General features: G+C 37.5%; 1 protein-coding gene across 1 annotated transcript in view; it reads left to right on the forward strand.

Moving 5' to 3' along the window:
• UNC5C (unc-5 netrin receptor C) overlaps positions 1–14891 on the forward strand; it is a 364176-nt gene that overhangs the window by 256571 nt on the left and 92714 nt on the right. The window contains exon 4 of the mRNA XM_040488026.1: positions 813–916. Coding sequence (XP_040343960.1) covers positions 813–916 — 104 coding nt within the window. The remainder of the gene's footprint in view (positions 1–812; positions 917–14891) is intronic.

Consider the following 14891-nt stretch of genomic DNA (forward strand, 5'->3'; position numbering starts at 1 on the left):
GTCAGATGTTTAACCGACTGAGGTACCCAGGTGCTCTAAAATGATAAACTGATTTCTAACATGTTTATTCCACCTATAACAATTTTTAAAAGTCTAATGCATATTTTAGCAACTGTAACTATATAAATGTGTAATTAGACAGTTGGTATATTTGGGGAGAAATGACTATTTAATCTTCTAATTGAAGGATGGCTACATAATTACATATTACATATGTACAATTACATATGGCTACATAATTACATATTCTAGACTCATCCCCATAGTTACTCTTTTCCTTGCCTTGTGTTTGAGACATGTTCATTCTTTCAGGATTCCAGCATTCTGTTTTTCCCTCTGAAACAAAAAACTTCCTTTTGAGTTATTGATGAAAAGATCTCAGAGTTATTACAACTTTAATAGTATCTATTATGAAGAGAAAAATATGTATGTACATAACAGACTGTGTGTGTGTAAGAATCATGACAATGGGATTCTTTTGATAAAAAATGTGATCACCATATTTGGTTACCAAGCAATACTAAGGGAAATGCAATTAATCAGTTTCACTTATTTTGAAAATTGGGTTCTCCAAAGCATTCCATTAAAGATTAAAGTAGAAGCAGTTAATAGCCTCTGAATTTCATGTTTTCCACCACACAGAATATAATAACCCCAACTATGGTATAGTACTAACAACATGTGGTGTGGCTAAAAAAAATACAAAGACACCTAAAATGCTAAACTGGAACATTTTTATAGCGTTTTCCATAAATGAATAAATGTTAATTATTATTAGTTTTGTCATGTATTTTACTACCTGTGCTTTCCAGATCTACGGAAGACATTTGAGCAGGAACCCCTGGGAAAGGAGGTATCCTTGGAACAGGAAGTCTTGCTCCAGTGTCGACCACCTGAAGGGATCCCAGTGGCTGAGGTGAGTAACAAAAATTCTTTGCATTTAGCAAGTGGCATTTAGTTATTCTAACAGAGGCCTAATCCATGGCTAATGGTGCAGTGAATTAGGGTATGGCATGATGAATGTCTGGTAATGGAGTCCTAACTGCCTGCTGCTGGCAAAATAGATTGATTGGGAACTGATTAATGACTCGGGAGTCAATTAGAATGCCCCACTGGACAAAGCCACAGGCAGCTCGGTTTAATTTTGTCATTCTCTTTCAAGAAACCAGAAACATTGCTTTATTTTATCTGGCACTTATCATATGGAGAGGTGATAAGACTTAATAAAGTACCATCGGTTTTATTATTGTTCTTGGTAATATGCAAAAAGTGTAAGAAGAGTGTGTGTGTGTCTGTGAGCCTATGCACCCCACATATATATTTCCTGTTCTGTGATGTAATCCAAAGGCCAGATCTACATACCATGAATAAAAACATGTCTGAGAAATAACAAGTGTCAATTAGTTTCCCACCATGAGCTTTCTTCCATCAAGCTCTTCTTTTTTTTTTTTTTTTTTGGCTAAAACAAAGCCTATTGACTATTAATAAAGCATTACGAATCAGATACATACCATGTTTTTCATTAGCCCCAAATCATATGGTGCCCTTTGAAAATTCCTGTCTACGGAGGTTAGGCCTACATGGCCCCAAGGGAGTGCCATGCCCTCCTTGAGACACTCACCATCATAGAGTATACTTGTTGAGGAAAATTGTCTAATATTGTATTTTAATTTGTTAACGAATAACTCTAAGCTCTCAAAAATGTTACCTTTTATGACTATTAGGAGACATCCTAATGGACATCAAACACTATTGCCCTAGCTAATTGGGTATTCTGTGGGCCCAGAAACACATTCAGTTTGACAGGTGACATACATAGGTGCTAACCTGTTGGTCCTTGTTAACCTCCAAACTACCTTGAGTCCTTTGGAATTCTCACTCTTTTATTGCATGTGTGGAAAGAGGCGTTTTTTAGTTGTTGCAATTGGGGCCTGAATATGAGCCAGCTGATTTGTTTTTTGTTTTTAGTTTTTTTGTAAAAATAAGCCTTGAATTCTCCTTTATGTATGAAATTGCAAAATAATATATTGACACAATATAGTTCAAAAAATGTTTCATAGTTAATAGTGTACTTACTATTAGCTTTCTCTTAGTTTTTCAGTCTTTTGAAGGTTGAAACAAAGGTGGGAGCCGGCTCAGTTAGCTGATCTCACCACCACAAGATTAAACATCTGATTGCTCTTTGCAAATTATTATAAGTAGTAAGTTAAGAAATCTAGGCAAAGCTCTTAGAAAACAGCTCCATTTTTTCTCTCACAGCCATTTATATCTCTCCATGTGTCAATGCAAAGACTCAAAGTAGTGTTCTTAAGAAAACTTCTTGTTTTATTTTGCAAGAAGGGAACTATTTTTTGCCCTGTTACTGGCATTCCGTGGTACTTTCTAACAGTGCATCAGAGACTTTACATGATTATATCTGTTTTATCTGAGTTCATCAAAACCTTATCTTCCAACACTGATATATAATATGATTTAGTGTGATGAAAGGAGGCAACTCTTCTCTATTCAGTATTTTATTTCACTTATTACAATAGTTCATCTGTCTCCTTAATTGTATTTTTAAAATTCTAAATGCAGGCCTCCACTAAACTACCTTAAAGACCAAAACATGTCCCGAGTAACATGCGTGTCCACAGCCTCATTTTTACCCAGCATTTCCTACAGATTGCTGATCCCTGCAAAGACTTTCAGCGAGGAGATCCTAGTAATTTTTTCATTTTTTTTAGTCTCTCCAACAAAGTGGTTCACTTTGTCAAGGAGTAAAGATTCATGACTGAAAACTAATTGGCTGTGAATTTTATTTGTATCATCAGTGGGGAAGAGACCAGTTAACACTTGGCAAGCTCAAAAATCATATACCCATTTGACATTCAAAGAACTATATTTAATGCATTTTTTCCTTTTTTTTTTTCTGAAGTCAGAAGAGACATCAAACAGTCTTGCTCAAGAGCAGGCTAATAAACTCCTAGGTAGATATTTTCCAACACCCTTAGAATCACCAAGATCAGAAAGCTAATAAATACCCTAATGGGACACATTATAATAGTCATTTGCTTAAGAGGAGCAGATAAATGAAAAAAAGAAAGGAATGAAATGTAACCTGGTGAATTAAAGTGTTATTAAATTATTTTGATTGTATGATAAATGCATTCATTATTTAATATTTAAATTTTTTGAAGAATCTAAAAGCATAAATATAGCTTAGAGTGAAATGCTGATCTTAAAGATCAAACTCTTGCATTTTACCATAAATAAAATCAATCATGAAGGTATACTGGCAAGGATTTGTGCTGCTTTTGTGTCCAAGGCAAGTGATTCTGAAAAACTCAGATGGTAAATGCTCAATGGATACATGGTTTGATCAATTCAGTTGATGTTTGTTTTATATGTGTCTAGCTCCAATGAGCAAGTAGTCAGGTACATTCTTTGCAGAATATGAGGAAACAACTTTCTTCCTTCCCATACAAGTCAATAAATTTCTAAAGAACTCTACCAGTTAAAAAAAAATTAATGTTTTTATTTACATTTGAGAGAGAGAGACAGAGCATGAGCAGGGAAGGGGGCAGAGAGAGAGAGAGACGGAGACAGAATCCAAAGCAGGCTCCAGGCTCTGAGCTCTCAGCACAGAGCCCGATGTAGGGTTCAAACCCACGAACCTGAGATCATGACCTGAGCCAAAGTTGGACGCTTAACTGACTGAGCCACCCAGGCACCCCGAGAACTCTACCAATCTTAAATTACAGTGGTATCACTTTTGATGCAGATAACATAGGCATTTCTGAGGTCATAAATAACATTTAATATCATCCCCTATTTTGGTTCTGGTCTCTATTATAGAATGTTAAACTAATTTCCTCATAGAACTCTTGGTGTAAACCATTTTTAACTTTTTGACTTTGGGCAAGGTGTTTCAATTCTCTGTATATATGTTTTCTGAATTATAAAATGGAGATAACAATAATAGTATCTATCCAGAAGGTAGTTTTGGAGTTCAGATGAGATGATACACGTAAATCACTTGGACCATGTAGAAAGCTCAAGAAACATCAGCCATTTTTAGTACTATTATTATATGATCACTTACTGATTTACAGAAGACAAAATTCAAGCTCTGGAATTCAGAATAGCCACTAAGCACATTGTACCTATGCTGGGTGCTGTGGGGCTGTGAAGCTTCTGTCCTGTGAAAAACCACCAGTCTGCCCTCTTGTGTTCTCCAGCCAGGGCTTTGGTTAGAGTCCATAAATACTACAAACGAAGATCACATTGTAAGCTTCAAACAAGGAAAAGCCCTTATTTATTGTAAATATCTGCTTCACAAATGACTTGTTAATGTAAATACCTACAGCAAGTCATGGCATGGCTGCTGTCCTTACTCTAATTCTTGAAGGTACTGGTGTCCATTTGGCCCTCATGATCCCAAGACATTGGATCAGCCTGCATATTTTATTTCAAAGAGGACATTTGGGCTGAGGCTACTTTGGGTAGTTCTCCTTTTCAGGGATAAAGGAAGGAGAGTGGCAAAGTTTCAGAGGAGGAAGAAGCCAATCCAGATTTCTTATACCACATCTCTCCAAATGGTGACGCTTTGGGTAAGAAAAATTATGTTGTGGGCACCCCAGGATAAAGCATATGGGTTCCAGAGCTCTAATCCTGGCTCTCCCTCCTCTGGTCTCCTTGCCACATCCTTTCTTTATATCTATTTTATTTAAGATATTTAACAACTGTATGACTTCCTTAGCCCTGAGGCAGAGTCTGAAGGCCTTGTGCTGTATCAGGCATAAACCCTTCAGCTGCTGAATCATAGGGTGGTCCAGGGAGCCATCCAGTGCTGGGAAGGAGAAGGGGGGCGCTCAGTTCTTTAGCAGCACATACAGAGTTGTTTCAGCCATACCATAACACCTGGTATGGATGAACCAATGTGATTGGCTCCTATATACAATGATGTTTTATAGCTCCAACTACTACTTGCATTGAAATGTATCTGTTTACTCCTCTGCCTGCCTGACTAAACTGTGAAGAAATAAGGAGCAAACGGGTTTTGCTCATGTTTTATCTCTAATACCCACAGACTGAACCTATTTAGTAGATTCTCTAACTAAGTTAATCTCATTAAATGAAGGAAAGAGTCCCTGTTGGATATGGCTACATTTCAGGAAACGGAGATGGAACTTTCCACAGAAAGGACGTTTGTCACCCCTGAAGTTGCAACCGTATTGAGAGAACTCAGTGTGGGGTGAGAGGTTTCATTAGTCTGAAGCCTGAGAGTGAAGTTCCAACCCACTAGGACCAGAAGGAAAAAAAAAGGGGGGGAGGCAATTGGGAGCTACTTTAGTTCAAGGAGTATAGGGCAGGTTAATAATAATCATATTAAAATTAAGAGTAGACCACATGGGAGAAAGGAAAACAACCACTAGAAACACTCTAAAATGGTATTGCCCACTATTTTAGTGGTCTGTGCCAGGACCACACCAAAAGTACAATGTTGTTGTTACATTTCTGGGAAGGTATTTTGCCTCCCTTTCAATAGACAAGCCTCCCCATTTCCCTAAACAAGCCAGAAAATTAATACACTGATGAATGGGTGCTGGGTGTCCCAGTGTATCATAGCAGCACTCTGTAAAGTGAATCCCTCTTTGCTCATCTTAGTTTATGCCTACAAAATGTTGTGTCACATGGTGAGCCAGAAATATACTCAGAGATACTTTATTTCATCAGATTATCTCTTTTGGAGAGTACTGGGATCAAAACATCAATGCATACAAGATTTGTTGGCATGGCGGAAGGAGCAAAACTGAATTTTTCACTAAAACCTGTGATTTGTATCACCTTTAACAAGGGGATAATTGCTTCTCTAATTATAATTGAGCCATTTCTCATAGGAGTTTAATTGGAGGCACAGGGCGCAATGTTCAACTTATTGACCCAGTTGTGCTTAGAAGCCGTCCTCTTATTTATCAACATTTGCATCTCTAATTAGCAAGTGGGAAAATATGGGTCGAAGTGCAAAAGAATAGCTTATTTTGCTGAGTTTAGTCTTGATAAACAGGGAACAGATTTTTTTTTTTTAAGCTAATACTGCCAGGGCAAAAAGCTGCTGGCAGCTGGAGGCTATGCCAAATGTGCAGCATCAGGTGCTATGCCATCTAATTGATTATTAATATGGCTGCTGAACATTTTGTTTCATGAGAGGCATGCATGTTTCACTGCCATTCCCTCATAATGGGGACTTCATGTGGCTGCATTTCCATGCAGGTGCATTGTCTTCCAAGCCGTGCTTTCTGTCCTTTGTAGGCGAAAGAGAGAAAAGAAGGGCTTGAATACAAATTTGGAGAGAGAGACTGCTTTCAGCGCTCAGTGATATCTGTTGGAGTTTTCCCCTAGCACGTGTGTAGCAACAAGCTGCTGGTTTTTTGTTTTGTTTTGTTTTGTTTTGTTTTTTTGTTTTTTTGTTTTTTGTGTGTGTGTGAGCTGATTATCAGCCTTGCAAAAAGTTTTGCGCAAGTATTAGGCTTCCTGACTACTAGGCAGCTTGCAAGCTTTGTATTGGTTCAATCTACAGTTGCCAGCATCACCTCTTTATTATGGTTACCCCTTAAGTTTTTCTTCCAATATCTGCCTCTAATAGTTATATGCAGAGCTGACCATAAGCCCAGATAACCACGTAAACCAAGTTTAAAATAATAACATTAAACGATGCCAACATCCATTAAAAAAAAAACAGTAAGAAATTATAAACCTTTTTTGGACTTATAATAGACTGTGGCTTCACTCCGTGCTCATACATAGTGGTTCCTTTGAGCTCTAGCACAGCATGCAGCTTTTGTTTTTTAATCATTCATTCATTCAAGAAATATTTATTGTCTCTTCCCTCTGTGCTGGGTACCCTTCTAGTTTCAGGAGACACAAGTCAGCCAAAGTCCCTAATGGGTTAAAACAAAACAAAAAATGACTACACAAGAATAGAAATAAATGACCAAGGAATTGCCAGATAGTTGCAAGTTAAAAGAAGTAAGACAAGGTCATATTTCAGAGGTTGACAATTATTGGGGATTGGAAGTCACTTCAGAGTCCAAGGAGAATCTCTGTGGAGGCACTCTATGAGCTGAGGTCTGAATGACAGGAAAGAACCAGTTTTAAAAATGCTTGGGTCAGCAAGTTCCATGCAGGGGGAGCAAAATACCCTGAGAAAGAGTTGATGTGGCTTTAGATTTAAAAAGAGGCCAGTGTAGGGGTAGGGGTGCCTGGGTGGCACAATTGGTTAAGGGTCCCACTTCAGTTTGGGTCATGATCTCATGGTTCCTGAGTTCAAGCCCTGCATCGGGCTCTGTGCTGACACCTCAGAGCTTGGAGACTACTTCAGATTCTGTGTCTCCCTCTCTCTCTGCTCCTCCCCCTGCTCACACTCTGTCTCTCTCTCTCAAAAATAAATAAACATTAACAACACTAAATTAAAAAAAGAAAAGAGGCCAATGTTTCAGAGACACAGTGAAGCCTTGAGGAGGGCTTTGTGGACTTATAGGAGGATGAGTTTGTGGGCTTACAGACAAGGTGAGTAGTTTAGACTGATCTCTGAATGCATGAAAACCCCCTGGAGATTTTAAGTAAGGAATTGTCATGTTGTGATATATATAGATATATCTATATCTATATCTATATGTAGATATATAGATATATAGATATATAGATATATGTCTTTCAAAGATCATTCCTGCTGCTGCATGGAAAACAGACTTCAGTAGTGTAAGAATGGAAACAGGGACCCATTTAGGGGATCTTGCCTGAACCTAAAGCAAGAGAAAATGGTTGCTTGTCTTAAGGTGGGAGTAAAAGAGATGGAGAGAGATGTGAAATAAAGACATATTTTAATTTCTGCCAGAATACAAAATTCTTTTGGGGGGGAATAAAAATTTCTGAACATGATTTTTAAATTTGCTCTTACGAAATGAATAAGATCTAGAAAATGTTTTCAGGAGAAAGTAAAATCTTCCATGCTAAAGTGCAGCTGTTTTCAAACACAGTCTCTCTCTTAGGGGCAACAGACAATGACCTAAAATGTATCTTTAATCACAAGGCACAATGATCTTTTATTTCTCTTACCCTTATTTCTTAGGAAAAGTGTATCTGTTTCTTCAGTAAGTTCTCTTGCTTGGAAACTTCTTTCAGTGATTCTCTCGGTAGGTCTATAGGCACTATTTACTGGGGGTAAATTCACTGGGGGTGAGAAATGGCAACCTAGTGACCAGAAAGTGTAGAAATCCCATACTTTCTTTTTTTTTTTAATTTTTAAAGTGGTTTTTTATTTATTTTTGAGAGAGAGAGAGACAGAGCACAAGTGGGGGGAGGGACAGAGAAGGAGGGAGACACAGAATCCAAAGCAGGCTCCAGGCTCTGAGCTGTCAGCACAGAGCTCGACACAGGGCTGGAACCCACAAACCATGAGATCATGACCTGAGCTGAAGTTAGACACTTAACCAACTGAGCCACCCAGGTGCGCCCTGAAAGCTAGTACTTCTAAAGGTGGCCAGACTTAGTAAGAGTCCCACTCTTATGTGGTAAATAAGAAATGCTGAGAATTCCTTATCCTGAAAGGCAAGTTTGTAGTAAAGACTCGTTAGGAACTACCTATAGACCAATCAATGTATAGTTGCTTTGCCCTGAAAAAAAAAATAGCATTTTAAGGACATTTCAGTGCCATTTTCTTCCCTTGGAAGATATTATTAGATATAGTCATCCTACTCTGGGCATTTTGAGTGGTTGTCGCTATTAGTTAACTTAATAGTTCATTAGGTCAGTATGCTTTTATCTTCTCATAGTTGAACTTAGGCTTTAGGAATGGAAGTTTTCAGACTTCAAGACAAGTTTGCCTCCGCAGTATGCTCTGTGTACATTCAGCTCTCAAAAGCAATAAGCCAGACATATGTGCAATTAAGGGAGTGTTTCCTCAATAGGAAAACAAATTCCTTTCTTAGCAAATTCTTTCCCTTTGCAGAAGTTACAACTGAGCAAAATGTCACTACATTTTCCACTTGTTTTTTTTATTCTTTGGCTTTTTTTTTTTGAACAATTGTCTAAGGATAATTTCAACATGCTTGAAAGACCAACACTTTAAAGCATAAAAACACACATACTTTCACAAACCTATTGAAAGGTACAGAGTATTTTGGACAGTAGTCAACCCAGAAGTGAATAATTATCTTATTTTATTGCAAATCTGACAAGCCAATGAATGCCTAAACAAAGTAGCCTTCTATTCTTGACCAGAGAGAACATCTAGAACAATGTCTCCACAATAGCTGTGGGGGAGATGTAGGATGGAGGAAGAAAGCTCTCGTCCTTTTACACACTTTTTTTTTTTTTAATGGCTTCTTGCTTCTTGTATTTTAAGGCACTTTTTATGCACAACTTTTATGGGTAAAGAACATAATGAAGATATATAATGAGGTATATGTATATGTATATGTATATGTATATGTATATGTATAATGAAGATGTTTTTAGTCATAAGAAGTACCTACAAGAGATGGTGAGAAGGTGTTGCCAGGGTAAGAAATCAGAAGAAAATAATTCTGGGATTGCAAACTCTGGAGCAATTGGAGCCAAACTCTAGGTGGTAAAAAGTCTCCAGCAGGGTATTGCCTATAGTCATCCTTTAGAATTTTCTAGGTCTTACTACTACTCAAAGTGTGATGCATAGATTATCTGTGTTGACGTGACCTTGGAACTTCATAGAAAAGCAGAATTTCAGGCCCCACCCCAGGCTACTTACTTCGAACCTGCATTTTTAGCAAGAACGTTAGAACCAGTCTGCAGTACTGGTTCTCAAACGAGGATGCACTTTGGGGTCACCTGGGAATTGGTACATGGTACAGTCTGGCTATCAAGATTTTTAATAGCTCCCCACATGATTCTGCAACCCAACAAAGTTGGAGAACCACTGGTCTAAAGAGCAAGGTTAAAACAAACAAATGCAGGAAAACCATCAAACTTGTCACTTCTAAACCAGTCAGTGAAACTTGGCAGACTCTCAGCTTCTAGCTGATGCTCTTTCTAGAAGCTTGGCTTGGCTCAGTGTGCATTTGATAATCACCCCATAATTGCTTTTCCCATTTGTTTGATTAAGGTACCTGCATCTAGTAACTCCAGGCTGAATCGCCATCCTCTCAGGTATACACACTCTTCACAACTCTGTTGTGTCATTTCCAGTCTCCGTGTTCTGACTCGAGGGGCCCCAGTTTGAGTTCAACGGAGTAACCTTTCTGATAGATGAGGGTTTTTCTAGCTAATAGTTGCTGGAGTCACTTTTCATGTTGGGTGGCATGTGGCAGTTTCTCTCTGTTAATTAGAACAAATGTGCCAATTATGTTAATGTTTCTCCCGATACCAATCAGTGAATAATTAGACACAACACATCTGTCTTTCACAGGGGAGTAGAATAGGAGAGAAACCTGCAAGGTGCTTTGTTCTTTATTATTGACATATATGATTAGACAATTCTTTAGCCAATCACACTGTTAACAAGTTAATGTACCTAAAGGGCAAAGGGCGCCAGTAGCTTCTGGGGGCAAAAGCTGAGCACCTCTCATTGTTAGTTTAATTTTGATCAGAAAATTGCTATCTCCAAAAAGAACTCTGTAAACAATTTAAGTGATCCTTCCTTTTTTTTTTTTTTCTTTGATTTCATTGCCCTATTTGGTAACATTCAGGTATGTCATTTACCCTGAAGTACAAAAAGAAACAAGTTCTTAAGTAGAAGTACTTAAAACTCTCAGAAAGGATTTAGCTTTATTGATATAAAAGCTCACCCTGAAAGAAATCACAAAACTCGGCCTATAGGATTATGCTGAAGCTGTTGTAACGATATGTAAATCATCAGATTTATGAATAAGCAGTTATAATTTCTGCTTATTTGTCTCCGTGTACCTTAACTTTGCAGCTTTCTGATGAATGGAAAAATTTCCTTTGCTTCTATTGTTGTTCCACTGGCGTTTGGGCTCCATCCTTGGCATGGTTTTACAGAGATGGAGTTGTAGCCAAATTATTTCTATTGCAAGCAGTGCCTCTACCCTTGTGTTGATTCTGGCAGTATGAAGAAGAGACATATGAAACCAATCCATTAGTCTTCCTGAAGGTAGTCAAAGCATATTCCAGGTATGCTTTGACATAAAGCCTTTTGTTTAGTTCAGAATGTAAAGTGTATACACTCTAGCGAAAATGGCTCACGTTCCTAATGTTTAATAATATCCAACTGTGTACTTTTATTATCTAAAGGTAAAACATCAACATAGTTGTGATAAGGTCTCTACTACTGTGGTTTCAAATATGTTGTCACGATTGTTCTTTTAAAAATGGTTGGAAACTAAGAATGGAATTTAGATTGTATTTTTTTTTTCTTACTGTGGCACTGATTTGCTTAAACAAAACACAGGAACCACTAAAAGAAAACATTTAATCTATTTGGAAATCGTTGCGATTGCTAATACTAGTTAGTGCCAGGCCTTCCTAAAAAGCCCCTGATGTGTGCATCATCCTGGGATACGTTCTCTTTGCCCAGGGGTGTGGAAGGGACAAGGCAACAGGGAGGAGGACACAGCTGTTGATTTGTTTTTATTACGTCATTTTGCCCAAATATTTGTGTTTTTTTTTTTTAATTTTTTTTTTCAACGTTTATTTATTTTTGGGACAGAGAGAGACAGAGCATGAACGGGGGAGGGGCAGAGAGAGAGGGAGACACAGAATCCAAATCAGGCTCCAGGCTCTGAGCCATCAGCCCAGAGCCTGACGCGGGGCTCGAACTCACGGACAGCGAGATCGTGACCTGGCTGAAGTCGGATGCTTAACCGACTGCACCACCCAGGCGCCCCATGTGTTTTATTTTTTAATAGTAAAATATGAACGTGGTTACATTTTACACAGTTTTAGTAGTAAACCATGGAAAAAAAAATTACCAAAGATAAATAATGTTTGGAAAATAATTATTTTATGTAAGTGACTCCCCCACTTTGTATACTCTTAACATTAGAAGTTTGGGGACCTGTCTTGGGTAGCTTAGCTTTTATGCTGCTTATTTAGAAAGATAAATAAGGGGAGTGAATAAAGGTGGGGAAATGAGTATGGGAAGTCCAGATTAAACTAGAGATTATAATTTATCCCATATTTAATTATGAGTTATCAATGGATAATCTGTTGGGAATGTTAATCCACTTTTCTCTGTCTTTGCTGATGATAAATCAAAACTTAAATTTAAACTGAAGAATAAAGTTTTTAGGGGGGAGATTTGAAACATGAGGTTGTTGAATGCTTAAATGGCTGTTCAAAAAAGGTTGTAGAAGCCTGAGCCATTGAAAAATGATCCCCATGTTTTGCTGCAAAACCTTTTTTTTTAACCCCCTCACAGCACTTATATAGCCAATAGTTCTGAATTTTATAAAACATCAGTAACAGTAAAGCTATAAAACCGTGCATCTAGGAGCCATAAAAAAAAGTTGATTCTTAAATCACACCACACACAGGAAGGGATGACAGTTTTATACATCTTTTCTGGGAACACACAATATGGGGTCAATATGCTCCAGTCCTGAAACTTATAATCAAATTGGGAATCCCTCATATTCATTAATAAAATCATGTCAGTGTTTTGAGAACTCTCTGCCAGACCGAAGGCATCAATAGAACTGAAAGATCTAACTGTTGGAGGGATTTCTAAACATTTTATCCTCTCTAGAAGAGCTGGGAACCAGTTCTCATATAGGAGGGCTAGAAATATGGCCTCTCTTCTGGTACATACACTAGGCAGGATTGAGGCTGTAAATAAGGGGAAACTTTCCTCACTGGGAGAGTTTTAGTAATGAAGACTCATAAACCAATACCAATAGCCCTATGCAGTGGAAGATTGAAAGATTTCTCTTGGTTTGTTTGTTTTTTTTTTTCTGATTAGTATTATGAATATGAAGATATGTCCTCCTTTTAAAAAAAAAATAATGTTTATTTATTTTTGAGAGACAGAGAGAGAGAGCCTGAGCAGAGGAGAGGCAGACAGAGAAGGAGACACAGAATCCAAAGCAGACTCCAGGCTCTGAGCTGTCAGCACAGAGCCCGATGTGTGGCTTAAACCCACAAACTGCAAGATCATGACCTGAGCCAAAGTTGGACACTTAACCAATTGAGCCACCCGGATGCCCCTAAAGATATGTCCTTCTTAATAGAGAATTGAACGCTGAATCATGAACATTTAAAAAAAAAAATTTATAGAGATATAGTTCTGTTTGGGGTAAACTCAGTGAAGAAGCAATTAAATTAAATTTATGACTACCTCCCAATTCCAGGTGCTTTCCCTTCCATATCTCATTAAATCCTCCCACAGCCCTGGGAGGAAGGTCCTTCCCTCTGTACATGTGAGGATCGTGCTTCTGGGAGCTTCCAGCCTCACAAGGCTGCAAGCTTGGCAAGTGGGAGGGCCTGGCTACAGAACCAAGTCTGGCAATTCCCGAGTCCATATCTTTTCCTGTAACAAAAACAAGTTTTATTGGCTATGTTTTGGAAATTTAGTTCATTAAAATGACATAAATTGTGTGTAGGCCTATTCTATTGATTTTCATGAGCTAATCTCAAAATATCCAAATATCCAAAAGATGTCCAAAATATCCAAAATATCCAAAGATGTCTTTTGGGGAAAAGCCATTTATTTAAAAAGTGTTACATCATTCTCGTCAATTTTCCAGAGGTAGAATAAGCATGTTGATTTGTGCTATTTGTTATTATTATCTACACACACTTCACAAAAAAATGAAAATTTTAGAATGTAAAAGAGAAATTGAACAAACTTCTGGTCCATTTTGTTAGAATATCTCAATGATTTTTAAACATATTTCATTTGGTGACAGAATTTTTTTCCAAAATTTTCTTCCAAAATATTTTCCTAAAGTAGAATTAATTGGTATCTTCTCTCTATATATATGTTCTCAGGTCACTTTTTTGTTTGTTTGTTTATGAAAGCACTGCTCTCAGTTCTGTTACAAGCAGTACTTCTCAGTATTTCAAAGTCATATTTATGCTTCTAGAAATCAAATATGTATATGCATTGCTAAGAATCAATAGAATCCAACACTGTGATCATCTTAAACTTTAATAGTCATAATTATTCCACATTTTGTCTAATTTCTAGCACCTGCAATAATCCTCAGTGCATTGTTGCTATTCGATGGATACTCAATGAATAGCTAATTTTCAGTAGATCCTACTGACTTTTATTTTCCTGTGCAGTCATGTCTTTGTTACATCTCTCTGAATGTGGCTACATAACTCAATTAAGGGACTTCTTCCTTACAAAAATTTGCCACTGACAGTAGTAATTTTACTTTCTATATGGGTACACATTCTTGCCTCTGTTCATGTATTCATTCTTTCTTTTTTTCACCACACTTCAGTCATGAAGGCTTTATTTCTGCTTCACAAACAATGACTTTTATAATTGCTCTTCTGTATACCTGGAACACTCTGGCTCAGGATGACTGGCTGTTTCTAGAAATGCATGTTCTAATGCTGAGTTGGCTCTACCAAGAAGCCTTCCCTATCATCTAAAATGAAAGAGTCAGCAAACTATAGCCTGCAGGCCAAATACAGCCCACCATCTGTTTTTGTAAATAAAGGTTTTATTTACATGCTCATTTACATATTGTCTATGCCAACAGTTTAGAGACCTTGGCCCACAGAGCCTAAAATACTTAGTACATGTCCCTTCACAGAAAATGTTTTCTGGCTCTTAATGTAAAGCACTGTATAGCACTCTTTTCTTTTTTTTTTTTTTTTTTTTTTTTTTTCCCTAGCCCTAAGGACCACTGAAACTATCCAGTGTATTTATTTGTTTATATATTGTATTCTTTCTTGGGAAT

The sequence above is a fragment of the Herpailurus yagouaroundi genome, unplaced genomic scaffold (assembly GCF_014898765.1).
Source record: "Herpailurus yagouaroundi ecotype Mexico unplaced genomic scaffold, PumYag 28, whole genome shotgun sequence".
NCBI lineage: Eukaryota > Metazoa > Chordata > Mammalia > Carnivora > Felidae > Herpailurus > Herpailurus yagouaroundi.